This window comes from Dermacentor silvarum, chromosome 5 (assembly GCF_013339745.2).
Source record: "Dermacentor silvarum isolate Dsil-2018 chromosome 5, BIME_Dsil_1.4, whole genome shotgun sequence".
NCBI lineage: Eukaryota > Metazoa > Arthropoda > Arachnida > Ixodida > Ixodidae > Dermacentor > Dermacentor silvarum.
The window spans coordinates 53,150,430-53,166,098 of record NC_051158.1 but is presented as its reverse complement, the minus strand read 5'-3'; the positions used below and the strand labels follow the sequence as shown (position 1 = coordinate 53,166,098).

The 15,669-nt window shown below is 53.0% G+C and overlaps 1 protein-coding gene across 1 annotated transcript; it reads right to left on the bottom strand.

Annotated features, from left to right (window-relative positions):
* Positions 1-12,008: 12,008 nt before the first annotated feature.
* Positions 12,009-13,013, bottom strand: LOC125945693 (uncharacterized protein K02A2.6-like). Its single transcript, XM_049667935.1, has one exon. It carries the CDS (start codon positions 13,011-13,013, stop codon positions 12,009-12,011), a length of 1,005 nt encoding a protein of 334 aa, XP_049523892.1.
* Positions 13,014-15,669: the final 2,656 nt, after the last annotated feature.

The following is a 15,669-nucleotide window of genomic DNA, read 5'->3' as shown; positions in this document are numbered from 1 at the left end:
TTCGTACCAGGCGCTCGTGTAGTGCTATATCCGACGGGACGGTCTTATTCATGCCCTCTCATCACTTTGTTACCCGAAAAGCGCTTCCTTTGCCCTTTGCAGCTCTTGACCTCGCCGCCGGTGTCAGCACGATGCCCATTTACAATCATCTTTCGTCGCCGCTATCACTGCTACGCCGTGAATGCCTTGGTTACGTCGAGACGGTTGATTCAACCCGAATTGTCTCCGCCCTCGACGAAATGCCTTCTACTGCCGCTCATGAACTGAGTGCCCTCTCCGTAGCCGACTCAGCATGGACAGATGTGTTCAGCCCATTCATCGCCGACGATCTGACACATTCGCAGCGATCTCAACTTCTCGCACTCCTTCAGCACCTCCACCATTCTTTCGACGTTGCGCAAACATCTCTTGGCCGTGCATCGACAGTCGAGCATCACATCGACACTGGCTCTCACTCACCGCTGCGACAAAGACCATATCGCGTGTCTGCTACGGAACGTCGCGTCATTGCAGAACAGGTCGATGACATGCTTCGTCGGGGCGTCATTCAACCTTCACAGAGCCCATGGGCCTCTCCCGTGGTACTCGTCACGAAGAAAGACGGTTCTATCGGCTTCTGTGTTGATTTTCGACGGTTGAACAAGATCACACTGAAAGACGTCTACCCATTACCACGCATCGATGATGCTCTGGACTGTTTGCAGGGAGCCGAGTTCTTTTCTTCGCTGGATTTGCGGTCAGGCTACTGGCAGGTTCCGATGGCAGAGGCCGATCGCCCGAAAACTGCCTTTGTTACACCAGACGGCTTGTATGAATTCACCGTCATGCCTTTCGGACTTTGCAACGCACCTGCTACGTTCGAAAGAGTGATGGATAATGTTCTGCGTGGCCTCAAATGGAAAATCTGTCTTTGCTATCTTGACGACATTATGGTGTTCGCCCCTGATTTCGCAACGCACCTGCTCCGCCTCCAGCACGTACTCACTTGCTTGACCAACGCCGGGTTGCAACTTAACCTGAAGAAATGTCGATTTGCTGTTCGTCAGCTCACAATTTTAGGCCATGTTGTGTCAAAGGAGGGCGTTCGCCCGGATCCCGAGAAGCTACGTGCTTTTACTGCGTTCCCAAAACCTACCACTATCAAAGATTTAATATTCAGCAGCGCCTGTACTCCGGCAGTGCAGCACAAACGAAACCAGCGCAGTCTCCAGTACGTGCCAGCGAACTCCAGCGACAACCAGCGCGTGTACAGCGCACACCAGTGCGCCCCAGCGTCATAGCAGTGAAACCAGCGTCTCGTCCAGTGTGACCCAGCTCTTATTCAGTGATCTCACCAGTGTCGCAGTGACTCCCAGTGACTCCGAGCGTGCGCCAGCGTCTCCAGTGCCACCCAGTGTCAAAAAACGCACTGGTTTCGCACTGGAAGGCACTGGAAGTCGCTGGTTTTTGCAATAGGGATATGCTATTCGCTACGCTATTTATCTGCTACCCACTGTAAGCCTCGTTATCCTCATCCGCAAATCTTCTCAAGTGTGGAAGGGGCGCAGGTGGGACTGAGCACTGGGAAAGATTTGATTGAATCATGTAAATTAACGTCCTAAGGCAGGACCGGGGCTACGACATATGCCGTAGGGGACAGCTCCAGATTAATTTCGACCACTTTGGGTTCTTTAACGTCCACCCAGAGCGCCCTATACGAACGTTATTGCACTTTTCCCCTATCAAAACTCGGCCTCCGCCGCCGGAGACCAAACCCGCGACCTCGCGCTCAGCAGCAACATGCCACAGCCACTACCCCACCACGGCGGGTCGCTTCGAAAGAGGGGGGGGGGGGGGGGGGGGGTATTTCAAGCCAACTGCATTCCCTTTTGTAGAAAAAAAATTGCCGCAGCTGCACTGGCGATCCGACAAACAATGTTCCTCCAGTTGGTCCCGTGCTTATAACGCTACCACTTTGCATTACGGCAAACCTAGCCCTCCCTCCCCTCCCCCTACCGCTTTATCGCTGTTCAATGTTCGACGAAGAACTGTCGGGCGATAGAGGCCGACTATTAACGGCCCACGCTTCTACGCAGGCATGGGTTACACTTTCGTCGGCTTCCTGGAGACCACCAGCTCACGCTACCTCCAGCGGCTATGGTGTTGTGCCTTCTTCCTGATGATCTTCTTCGTCACATTCGGAAGTGTGGTATGTGAACAGTTCGCGAGTCACCGTTATACTTTCCGATTGGCAGTGCGGCGTGGAAAAATAAAAGTTGTAGTTTCGCCCGAAGGGCGATGTGTTGACAAATATAGCAAAGTATAAGAATATTACATGAAGTAAAAGCTCGCGGTTTAGTGGTCAGTATCAGTTCCAGTAAACAATCGCTTCCTAAATAAACACGCGAGGTCTCACGCGCCCGAAGAGACATCAGAGTTCATTCGCAGACCGCGAGCACTCGCGATGATTATGCTGGCGTTATGAGAAGCACCGGCAGCGACTAGAGCACGTTCCTCGCGAATGTTCCATGGAGCCGCTACCTTTACCATTTGACTGTGCTGTGCCTCTGAAACTCAGCAGATCACGTGACTTCCCACAATGCGCGCACGGGAGACACCGCACATATATATGCACCCCCCTTCTCGGCTAACCATCAGTAGACAGAGCCCGGGGAAGCAAGGCTCGGGCCGAGTTGTGTGTTAACTAGTTTCCGGCTACCCCCTGGTGACCCGGCACCCAGATGAGCCGGTTTCTCGTGGCTCGCGTTCGTGCCTGCCATAGGATGGCGTGAGCTAGATGTGAAATTCCTCTCATGTAGTTCCTATCCCGAACATTTTAATGCTACCTGTAATTTCTGTGGCGGTCGGGCTGACCTGTACCACATGGTTTGGTCTGCCCAAGCAAACAGCAGCATAGAGCAAATTACGCAGCCGACGTGGGAGGGGTGGGAGGAGGCCTTGTCCAGCCAGGCTCTCGAGGCGCTCGAGAACCAGCAGAGCCTCGTGGAGTGGGCGCGGGTGGCAGCCCTGTCCAACGGAGTCCCGGAATAGGGACCCGCCCGACCCTCTCCAGCAATAACTGATACAACATATAACTTTAAATAATTGTTTTATTCATTTATTAGGCTAACCGTCAGATGCTCGCTCTTGCATCAGCAACAGATGACGTGACCTGCGTCACTCGGTACGTGGGTCATGCATGCGCCATGGCACCTGGCGTCACGTGGTATGTCGCGGCTGTTGCGATGACCGGAGCATGGCCTCGAGCAATAAAGCGAACACATAGACAAACGTTGTGCAGCCGTTGCTTTGTAAGACCATTCCTTCGACTGTGGTGTTTAGTGCATGACAATGGTTGCGCAGCGTGTCGGATAGCATGGGCATTCATACGCTTGACGCCCCACAAGTGCACCACAACATCGAAACGCTTTTGCAATGTTGCCACTGCTTGGCAGGGGTGCATGTCAGGACGACAACAATAACTACAAATACAACGACGACGACGTGGCTGTCCTCAGCGTGGGCACACAAATCTCACTCCACGGTGCGTTGTTCTTGCAAAGTTTTCTTTCGATCGACTATCTTGTTTCTATCTCTGTTGACCTGGTGATTTGACGTTCGTTGAATGACAAGTGAGTTCTCACACTTTTGCCAGTCTGCTTCTCAAGATGCCGAGCCCTTATCTTATGTTTAAGCACTGTAGAAACTGTTTCAGACATGCGAAAGCTCATTGTATTTCATATAGGGTGTTTTTTTTTAGCTGCACCAATTAAAAAAATTATAGCAAAGAGCGCAATTCTAACCCTTGAACTAGATAAGTTCAATAGGAGGTCATTACTTCTACGAGAAATCACAATGCATAATTGAAAAAATTAACATGAGTGCACTTATTAACCTTTTGATTATTTACTTTCCGACACATATTTCAATCTACGAACTGTAGCTGGTGAGTATGCAACGCAAATCGACTGGGAACAAATTCTGAGGTTGACACTGGTTTCGATCTATGTGCCGTCGAACTTGCTGTAAAGATGCAGTGTTGTTCCGCTTACTGTTTAAAAAAACGCTCTTTTAAGCATTGAAACATACGTATAACTGTAACGCCAATGCATTTCGTCGGACCCTTTGAAAATAATAGCTAGAAACTGATGTAGTTCCGAGAATTCTTTCCAAGCGGATAAGCCTTGTTAGCTCACTGGCTACAGCTCGTTAATATAGATATGTGCCGTAAATAATTGTTCAAACAATTAATTCGTGTGTAAAGGCGTTTATTGCACGCTAGCGTTAGGGCCGACCAGTTGGATCAGTTCAGGGAACCACTAGCGCGAGCGGCGTAGTCCGAGCAATGCGCTGGAGAGACTAACCCACTAGACAGCGCTGGTGAGGATGCCCCATGCGCCACTGTATCGTCCCTCTTCTTCGCTGCAATTACCCCGGGGATCAAAATGGAGCCGTCCGGTGACCTAGCAGCTCGTCACTATTAGTGGATCATAATACGGCTTGAGGCGCTCGATGTTGACAATGTCTCGTCCACGACGGCGCATGTCCGAAGACGGTTCAGCGGGCTGAATCACATACTGGACGGGTGATTCACGTTCGACGATGTGGTAGGTACCTTCATATCTGAGCAGTAACTTGCAAGGCAGACCAGGTGCAGCGGAAGAAACCGAGAGTCACTCAAGCGCCCCAGGAAGAAAGGTGGGCGCAGAAGTGGTGTCTCCGCGAGTGCTCTTCTGGCGCTCTTGGCCATTGGAGGTAAAGGGCCGGGCGAGGTCGCTGCACTCTTCGGCATGTCTCACCGTATCAGAAATGGGCGCACATCAAGATGCATCCGGCTGGTATGGTAACGTTGTGTCGATGGTGTGCAATGGGTGCCGATTGTGCAATAAGAAATATGGCGAAAAGCCAGTATTACTCTTAGCAGCGGTATTGTACGCGTAGGTTACGAAGGGCAGAATGGCGTCCCAGTTTGTGTGGTCGGAGGCGACGTATATAGCAAGCATGTCGCCGAGCGTACGGTTGAAGCGTTCCGTGAGTCCATTGCTTGAGGATGATACGCCGTTGTTGCGCGATGAACAACGTGGCACTCTTTGAGAATAGATTTAACTACTTCGGAGAGGAAGCCACGTCCGCGGTCACTGAGCAGCTCCTGGGGTGGCCCGAGACGTATGATGACTCGACGTAGCAGGAAGGACGCAGCATCGCGCGCTGTAGCTGCCGGAACCGCCCCAGTTACAACGTATCGCGTGAGTTGGCAAACTGCCACAATGGCCAAGTGGTTTCCAGCCAATGTCATTCGAAGGGGTCCGTAGAAATCGATGCCGACGTGCCCAAAGGGCCGGGTAGGGCAACGTAAAGGTTGCATACTGGCTGGCGAGAGGTGGGGTGAAGATTTCCGGCGCTGTCAATCGGGGCAAGAGCGTACAATCTTCTGAACGTAGCTGTCCATTTCTCGCCAGAAGTACCGCTGTTGAAGGCGCTGGTAAATCTTGAAAACGCCAGAGTGTGCGCACTGTGGATCGGCGTGGAAAGCTGCGCATATTTCGGAACGCAGGCTGCGAGGCACACTAACAACCATTGGCGGCCGTCGGCGCTGTAATTCCGTTGGTGAAGCCGGTCGCCGCGAATGGCGAGATGGTGAGCTTGACGGCCCAACGCGCGTGTGGTTGATCTAGTCGATGGATCAGCGAGCAAGCCTATTATCGAGGCAATCCAGCGGTCCTTGCGCTGCTTGGAAGCGATTGTGCGCAGCTCTATAGCAGACACAGTAAACAGAGATATAGTGCAACGGACATTGTTGTCGGGGCGTCTCCGTCCGAGGGCGTCTCCGTCCGAGTGCTGTCGTCCGCTGCGGTAGAGCACGCGGATATCGTAGTCTTGCAGGCGTAGTGACCAACGTGCAAGACAGCCGGACGGATCTTTCTATGACGACCGCCAACATAGTGCGTGGTCGTCCGTGACGACATCAAATGGTTGCCCATACAAATATGGCCGGAACTTCGTAAGAGCCCAGATGATCGCGAGACATTCTTTTTCTGACATGGTGTAATTACTTTCGGCTTTCGTAAGCGTTCGGCTTGCTTAAGCGACGACATACTCAAGGAACCCTTGTTTGCGCGGCGCGAGGAAAGCGCCGAGGCCAATACCGCTGGCATCTGTGTGTACCTCTGTAGGGGCCGTCGGGTCGTAGTGGCGCAAAATTGGCGGAGACGTAAGCAGATGACGAAGCTTTGTGAAGGCCTCGTCGCACTGGACGACCACGAAGTGAGGGGCTCGTTGCGTGACAGCAGTTTCGTCAGTGGGGAGATGATGGTGGCGAAAATGCGAGTGAAGCGTCGGATGTAAAAACACAGACCAACGAAACTGAGCAATTCTTTAACGGGCGACGACAGCCCGAAGTTTCTCTGGATCGGGGGGTATCTCATCCTTGGATACGACGTAATTGAGGATTGTCAGCTGCCGAGATGCAAATCAGCACTTCTTAAGGTTTAGTTGTAGGCCAGCATTCGATAAACACGTCAAAACACGCAGCGAGAACTACAACGTCGTCAAGATAGCACAAACACGTGTGCCATTTTAAGTCTCGCAGAACTATGTCCATTATACGCTCAAATGTCGCGGGCGCATTAGTCCAAAAGGCATGACGTTAAACTCGTGCAAGCCGTCGGGCGTGATAAAGGCTGTTTTCGGTTGATCGACTTCTTCCATAGGCACTTGCCAATACCCGGAGCGCAAATCCAGAGATGCAAAGAACTCGGCTCCTTGCAGGCAGTCAATTGCCTCGTCTATGCGTGGCAGGGAATAGACGTCCTAGCGAGTGATTTTGTTGAGCCGGCGATAATCGCCGTAATCTTTGTAACAAGTACGACAGGAGAAGCCCATGGACTTTTCGAGGGCCGAATTACTTCGCGCCGAAGCATGTCGTCGACTTGCTCGTTAATCACACGACGTTCACTAGTAGAAACGCGATACGGGCGTTGTCGCAATGGTGGGTGAAAGCCAGTGTCGATGTGGTGCGTTACAGTTGAAGTCCGACCCAGGGAAACTTGCCCCACGTCGAAAGACGAACGAAATTCTTCCAAGAGGGACAGCAGCTGGGAACGCTGGGCCGGTGTAAGGGTTCCAGCGATAGAAGAACCAAATACATCTCTGGACAATGCGTCAGATGTAGAAACAGCACTGAGCGTACGGTAGGTGGCGCAATTCGGGTAGTCGAGCGCGTCGATAGCTTGCACGTCGTCGATGGCTTCCACGGTACCAACACATTCTCCTCGGAGCAGCATGACAGGGTATGGGCACGGGTTGCAAACGAAACTTGTGCTAGTGCCCTTGATGATGTCCACGCTCGCAAAAGATAGCAACAGGCCCGTCCGTGCGAGGAAACGGCCAGACGGCGAAAGTAATGCAATGGCGTCCGAGAGGCCACTGCAGTGCATGGACACGATCATTGAGGCGTTGGGAGCAACCTGAGTGTCAGCTTCGACGATCAGTTTCCTGGAAAGCGGCGGAGTGTCAGTGGGCGTCAAATCTAGCAGCGGCGACAGTTCTATTTCGGACCGTGCGCAATCGATAACGGCATTGTTGCGCGAGAGAACATCCCACCCGAGGATGACATCGTGAGAGCAGGAGGCAATAAGGATGAATTCTATGGCGTATACAACGTCTTGAATGCCAACAGGAGCAGTGCAACACGCCAAGGGTCGAATATGCTGAGCACTGGCTTTGCGAAGGGATAGTCCGGAAAGGGGCGTCGTGACTTTCCGAAGTAAGCGGCAAAGTTTGGCGTCCATAGCACATACGGCTGCTTCTGTGTCCCCGAGTGCTGACGCGCGGACACCGTCGACAAACACTTCGATCACATTGGGCGGACTGCGATGAGGACTTGTGCACTTCGACGTTGTCGCAGCCCTTACCTCTTGGACTGCAACTGTTAGTTTTCCTCTTCTCGGGTGACGGGATGAGGCCGCATCGGCGATAACGAGAGATGGCGTGGAGATGGTAAACGGCGGGTGTTCGGCGGCGGGCGATATATCGGTGACACACCAGAAGGTGGGTCGCAATATGGACGGGTCGAACGGTTTGTCATGGATGGTGCTGTGCTGAGCAGCTGCACACGGTTACAGAAACGGGCCACGTCACCGACGTAGCCACATGCAAAGCATATAGGCCGGTTGTCAGATGTACGCCACCGGTTCGCTGTGGCTGGTTCCGTCCACGTGGGAGGACGCGCTGCATGGAGCGCCTGGTGATAGGACTGTGTGGGCGGCAGCACTTGTGGTCTAGCCACGACGTCGGCATAAGTGAGAGGCACACCTGGAGAGATTGGCTGGGGCCTCGTGACGACTTCAGCGTAGCTGAGCAGTGCTGGTGCCGGGGCCTGTTGGGGTGGTGCCATGACCTCGGCGTAGCTCAGTGGCGTAGGCGCATGACCATATTGGCATTGGTCTGGCAAGACCTCGGCGATTTTTTCTCGTTCGTGTGGCGGAGCGGAGGCATGAAAGTCGAATCGGCCTGTTGTACATGCAGCGGCTGAGCAAATGGTACCAAGGAGAGTTGGCGTGCTATTTCCTCCCGAATGACGCTTTCATTTCCGCAAGCAGTGCGGCCTGGTCGCAGGTGGTAGCCATGCCAGCAGTGTGTTCGTCACGGGATGAAGACCGATGAGTCAGCGAGCGATGCCTGCGTAGCTCCTCGTAACTTTGGCATAAAGTGACGATTGCTGTTACGAGTTGCGGATTCTTAACGAGCAGCATGTTGAAAGCGGCATCCTCTATTCATTTCATAACATTTCTGATTCTGTATGATTCCGACGTCGTCGCGTCTACTCGCTTACACAAGTCCACGACATCTTTGATGTAGCTAGTGAAGGACTCTCCCGGCTGTTGTGCTCGTTCCCGCAAGCGTGAATTATGCTCGTAACTTGCGCGCAGCAGGACGACCAAACACAGCTACTAATGATGTCTTGAACATGGACCATGCGGGAATTTCTGTCTCGTGGTTGTTGTACCAAACGCTTGCCACGCCAGCGAGGCAAAAGAGCACGTTACTCAGTTTCACGGCATCGTTCCATTTGTTGATAAGACTTACTCTCTCGTACGTGAACAACCAGTCCTCGACGTCATTGTCGTCTGTGCCGATGAAAACAAGAGGATCCTTGTGGCTAGGTAGACTAGAGCATGCGACGGAGGGTGCAGGAGGAGTATGCAGAGTCGTCTGCTGAGATGCGTCTTAAGACATTGTTAAAGGGAGGGTACGGGATTGAAGCTCCAGGATTCTTTAGAGCTTAGCATTATCCACCACTTGTAAAGGCGTTTATTGCACGCTAGCGTTAGGGCCGACCGTTGGATCAGTTCAGGGAACTCAGAGTGCGAGTGGCGTAGTCCGAGCAATGCGCCGGAAAGACTGACCCACTAGACAGCGCTGGTGAGGATGCCCCACTGTATCGCCCCTCTTCTTCGCTACATGTGTAATTATGTTAAATTCAGCATTTTCATTTCGCGTTGAAGCAATGGTCGCCTCATCGAGTAAGTTAGGTCGATGGCTAGAATTTCGCTGTCTGCTATAGACATTTTTTTTTATTTGATGAAGCTAAAAAAACACGTGCCATATCTAGTTGTTACAATGAAACAATGGCGTTTATTGACTCTGTACAGATCGCCAACCATGGTGGCTTCTTCCTGCCACGTCCCAACGCCGAATGCCTGGCTTCCGGCTCCGTGCGCCCCCGTGGGGATCCAACTGGTCTTTCAGTGGTGGCGCTAGCTTCCGTCACAACACTCCTTCCGTCCGAAGCTTGAGTTACGGTGAATACCGTTACACGGGTCGGCGCGTTCTGACAGACCGCCGAAGCACCGGTGTCTGGGAAACAGCTGGCGTGCCAGCAGAACTGGCACTTGCGTGGTCACTCGTTTCTGCTTGCCAAGGTAGCACGCTTGTCCGTGCGTCGCCTTCCAGAGTGGCAGAACGCCCTGTCATACCACGCACCGGAGTCTGGAAAACAGCTTCAGCGTCAGCAGGACTGGTCATTGCGTGGTCACTCGGTTCCACCGGCCTAGGTAGCATGCTCGTTTGTGCCTCACCCCCCAGAGTGGCATCACGCACTGGCGTCGTTGCTTCTCTTTCGTCTAAAAATGGCTGCAAAATTGGCACTTGTATTTGCTGCCCATTGTCGCTGCCTCTTCCCGATGTGGGCGACACCTCTGTGCCTTCGAGGTGGCGCCGCAGGTGGTCTGCATGTCGGTTCCACACTGTGTCATCTGCCAGCTGCACCTCAGTTGATGATGAGCTGGTGGCTCCTCCGACGACTGCTGGCACCCATCTGGGTCCTGGCCTGAAATTTCTTGCCCAGACAGTGTCGCCAACCAGGGGAACTGGTTCTCTTCTGGCTGCAGAATCGCTGCGCACCTTTTGCTGTAACTAGTCGCAATTGTACCTTGCTGGGCAAGTCTGGCTTCAGCAAATCTAACGCTGTCTTGAGCCGTCGACCCATCAATAGTTCTGCCGGGGAACGACCAGTGAGGGCATGGGGTGTGCTTCTGTACGCTAACAAAATTCTAGCAACTCGACACTCAAAATTTCCAGGCTGCGTCTTCTTAAGCTTGTCTTTTACAGTTTGTACCACCCTCTCAGCGGCCCCATTGGATGCGGGATGGTATGGTGGGATCAAAATAGAACGCACCCCATTACGAGCCAAGAACGACTTGTAGGTTGCACTTGTGAAGGCAGGTCCATTGTCACTCACTATGATGTCTGGTAATCCATGGCAAGCAAAGAGGTTGCGGAGGCATGCAATTGTCGACTCCGCCGACGGTGACGCCACTCGGACCACTTCCACCCATTTGGAGAATGCATCCACGAGTACTAAGAAGTACACACCTTGAAACGGCCCACCAAAATCAACGTGTAAACGAGACCACGCTCGCTCAGGGAACGGCCATGGCGCCTGCTGTATTGGCTTGGGAGCATTCCGATACACCTGGCAGACCTTGCACCTGCCCACCATCATAGCAATGTCCTCATCAATGCCTGGCCACCACACGTGACTACAGGCCACTAACTTCATTTTCTCAACTCCTGGATGGCTCTCATGCAAAAGGTCCAACACTGCCGCTCTTAGTGATACTGGGACAACCACCCGGCTCCCTCTTAGTACACAGCCCTCCATCACCGAGAATTCCTCTATTTGGTTTGCAAAAGGCCGCAACTCTTGCCCTGGTGGCAAGTGTTCTCCCGACCACATCGCCACACGCAAGGGAGCTAACACTGGGTCCTGATCGGTTGCAGACTCCACTACAGCTGCTGAGAAGGACACCTGGGTATGCCCCTTCCAACATGAACACATCCTGAATTCTGGAATCCTCCAGTGGAGCCCTAGCAAGCGGCAGTCGACTCAAAGCGTCTGCACTTCCCAATTTCGCTCCTGGCCTGTAGCATAATCTGTAGTTGTATCCAGTTCAATGTCAGAGCCCACAGCACTCTTGGCGAACTTTGAAGTGGTATGCGGCTCTCATGGCCGCACAGTCCCAGTAACGGTTTAGTGATCGGTGAAAATGTCAAAGGGTCTTCCCCACACAAATTGGTGGAACTTCAGCACACCGAACACCACTGCCAGCGGTTCCTTATCCAATTGGCTGTAGTTCTTTTCAGCTGCCGTTAATCGCCTTGATGCAAACGCCACAGGCTTCTCCTCTCCAGACGGCATCCGATGTGCCAGTACCGCTCCAATGCCATAGGGTTATGCGTCACAAGATAGTAATAGAGGTAACTTGGTGTTATAATAAACTAACACCTCTGCAGATGTCAGTAAATGCTTGCTTTGCGTAAATGCTTCTTCCTGTCTGGCTCCCCAGTGCCATGACATGTCTTTTTTGAGCAACACGTGCAATGCTTGCAGCACCGTTGATAAGTTCGGCAGAAATATTCGGTAAAAATTGAGGAGACCGAGGTAGCTCTGCAATTCCCGTGTGTCAGATGGGGCCGGTGCTCGTACGATGGCCTCGATCTTCTCAGGTGCTGGGTGCAGGCCGTGCTTATCGATGACATATCCCAGGTACTCCACGCTTGTTGTCTCGAACACACATTTTTGAAGCTTCAACCTTAACCCTGCGCCACTCAGTTCGCCTCAGCACTTCTCCCAAGTTGTTACGGTGGTCCTCTTCGGAGACCCCAGACACAAGTACGTCGTCGAAATACACGACAGTCCGGCGACAACCGCGAAGCAGACACTCCATTTCCCGCTGGAAAATTGCCGGTGCCGATGCCACTCCGAATGGCAGTCGGTTGTACTGAAAAAGTCCCTGCTGTGTGTTGATAGTCACCAATTTCTTCGACTCCTCATCCAACTCCACTTGCTGGTATGCATCCCGCAGATCCAACTTGGAGAACATCACGCCTCCCGCCAGCTGTGCCCAGATTTCTTCGACCCGTGGCACCGGGTACGTCTCGATATCTGCTTCCCGGTTTACCGTGACCTTGAAGTCCCCGCACAATCGAATTTTTCCGTCCTTCTTCAAAACTGGAACCAACGGTGCTGCCCATTCCGCGGTCCGCACTGGCCTGAGGATACCTTCTCGCTGCAACCGCTGTAGTTCCTGCGCCACCATGTCCTGCAGAGCAAATGGTACTGGTCTCGGCCTGAAGAAACGTGGTTTCACGTCCTCTGGCACTCTTATCTTGGCCATCACTCCTGCAAAGTTACCGAGACCTTCTGAAAACACATCAGGAAATCGGCTTATCAGGTCCTTCACGTTATCGACCGAGTGCACGTTCAGCAGACTGTCGAGCGGCATACCAAAAGCTTTCGCCCAGTTCCTTCCTGGCAGGGCTCGCGTACCGCTCTTGACGACGAACAATGGTAGTCGAGCGTGCTTTCCTCCGAATTTGGCCAGCACTGTCGCTTTCCCCACGACCGCGGATTGATGGCCGAAGTAACCTCTCAGCTTGAGATCTGAATTTTCTAGTACCATCCCTGGAAACAGCCTCGTGAACTCCGATTCGCCAATCACCGAGTAGACGGCCCCCGTATCAACTTCCATACGTAGCGACTAACCTTCCACGAGTACCGTGGCACAAATAGGGGGCACCTTCGGCTCCAGAATATTCACAGCGTCAGCCTGTGGGACAACGGTATTCGACGAACCGCCCTCTAGCGACCACAAATTGCCAACGTCTGACTCTTCAATTTCTTCATCGGATGCCGCGTCTACCGGTTCCACGACCTTCACCGCACGCCTAGGTTGATATCTGGCCGGTCCGACTCCTTGCCGTCCAACTTTATGTTCCGTGCCCTGCAGATTTGCTCCAGCTTCTCGTCCACTTGTGCATTTCTTTGCTGCATGGCCTCTCCTTTGACAACAAAAACACCGCAGATTCCGGAACCTGCACGACCGCTCGTGGTGCCGGCCGCCGCATCGATAACAATCACCGCCAACCTCGCCAGTTCTTGACACTTGGTTAATGGCCACTCCATCCACCTGGCCTGTCATTATTTTGGCACCCGAAACGGCGGCTTCCATGCTGGTCTTGATCGTGACAGCGCTGGTCATGATCTTGACAGCGCGTTCCAGTGTTAGCTCAGACTCTTCTAGCAGGCGGCATCTCATTGCATCATCCCGGATACCATGTACGATTCGGTCTCTCAGGTTGTTTTCCAATTCCCCGCCGAACGCACAACGGTCTGCAAACTTACGCAGCTCCGCAACGAAGTCCTGACCGCTTCGCCCTCCCTTTGTGTCCAGCTATGAAAATGGTACCGCTGTACTATCACAGACGGTTTCGGTGCGTGATGATTGGTAAGCAGCTGCAGACTTTCCGTGAGCGGAACATCACTTGGTCGTCGAGGTGCCAGTAATTGTTGCAGCAACGAGTACGTCGGTCTTCCACATGAACTCAAAAACACCGCACGCTGCTTGTCCTCCGAGACGCTGTTGGCGATGAAGTGTTGCTCCAGAACTTCCACGTACTCTTCCCATTCGTGTCCTTCCCCTGTAAATGGCTCCAACTTCGCCATCACGACCGGTCGCCTCTCACCGTCCGGGTCCAAACTAGAGCACTGCACGGGCTCGGGCTTACCCGAAAGCCCGAGCCCGCCCCGGCCCGTGGGCCGGGCCGGGCCGGGTAGAACAGTTTTTGCACGGGCTCGGGCCGGGCTCGGGCACGGCGTGTGCTTTTTGACCCGGGCCCGGGCCGGGCTCGGGTTTTTTGACGCGGGCCCGGGCCGGGCTCGGGCTTTCTGGTGGTGTGCATGTAACGTGCAGCGAGTTATTCTCGGGCGTCTCAACTCTGAAAAACATTATTTTTCGGTCTCGGGCCGGGTTCGGGCCGGTTTCGAGTCGGGCTCGGGCCGGGCTCGGGCCTAAGGTAAGGGGGTGGCGGGCCGGGCCGGGCGGGTAACGTAGATTATTTCCGGGCCTGGGCCGGGCCCGGGTCTCGCCATAAAAGTTTTGATCGGGTTCGGGCGGGCCGCCCAACGTAAAAACGAGCCCGCGCCGGGCCCGGGCTGAAAAATTCGGCCCGTGCAGTGCTCTAGTCCAAACTAGGTTATTCCTCGTCGCTAGTTGTTACAATGAAACAATGGCGTTTGTTGACTCGGTGCAGATCGCCAACCATGGCGGCTTCTTCCTGCCACGTCCCAACGCCGAATGCCGGCTTCCGGCTCTGTGCGCCCCCTGGGGATCCAACTGGTCTTTCAGTGGTGGCGCTAGCTTCTGTCACAACACTAATTTTGCTGAGAAAGCAAATTCAATTCCGGAGAACTCTCTAATTCGGCAAGAGCAGCATGACAAGCTTAAACAATTAGTACTGTATATGCTAGTACCACAACGCTCAACAAAGCGTGTGTTGCGAAATGTTTACGGTAGAAATTGACAAGAGACCATCCTTAACAAAATTATTTTCCAGGACTCGAGGAACCATGCTCGCAAGAGGCTTATCGATCTTCTTATACGCTATTTTACCTTTAAACGCATCCTTATGTTTTGTTTTGGGCAAAAAATAGTATCTACGGCTGGTAAACTTACATAACACAGGCAGGTACAGGCCTTTCTTTTACTTTGCCATGTGTTTGTACCGCTATGAAGCCTTTACCGATAACTATCTCTAGCATATTGAAAGACAATATGAATTACACGAACCCCTATAAATTCACTTGCTGTCTTTGCTTTTCAAAAATATCCCGTATGGGCTGCTTGTTTATTTATGAAATGTTTATTTACATACCAAACAAGTGGATTTGAAGTAAGCATGCAGGATGTGGGGAGGGGGGGGGGGGGGGGGGGGCTAGGCCAGCAGACACTACCGGGATCAGCAGACGGAGGATTTTCCTTTCATGAAACCGCCTTCTTTTAGCAGATTCCTGCGCACCACATTTTGTTTAATCCTTACGGTTTCGCACACTCACGGCGCTCTATTTCCGACGACCGCAGGCCTGCCTGGTCGGGGGTTTTCTCGGAAGCCTGGAGGACAACTACCCAGCACTGCGCAGGCGCGCAACACTGACTGCAGTGGTTGCGTGCGCGGGCTGCTTCGTTCTCGCGGTGCCCTTGACTTTTCAGGTACTAAACTCACGCGAGCTGCGTATCACAACATCCCGATTTATCACCCACCCTATCAGCGCGAGTGGTTTGCCGAAAAACAGGCGTGTGGGAGATGTCTGCTTGGGCATAAGCAAAAAAAAAACGCAGTTTCGCCCGA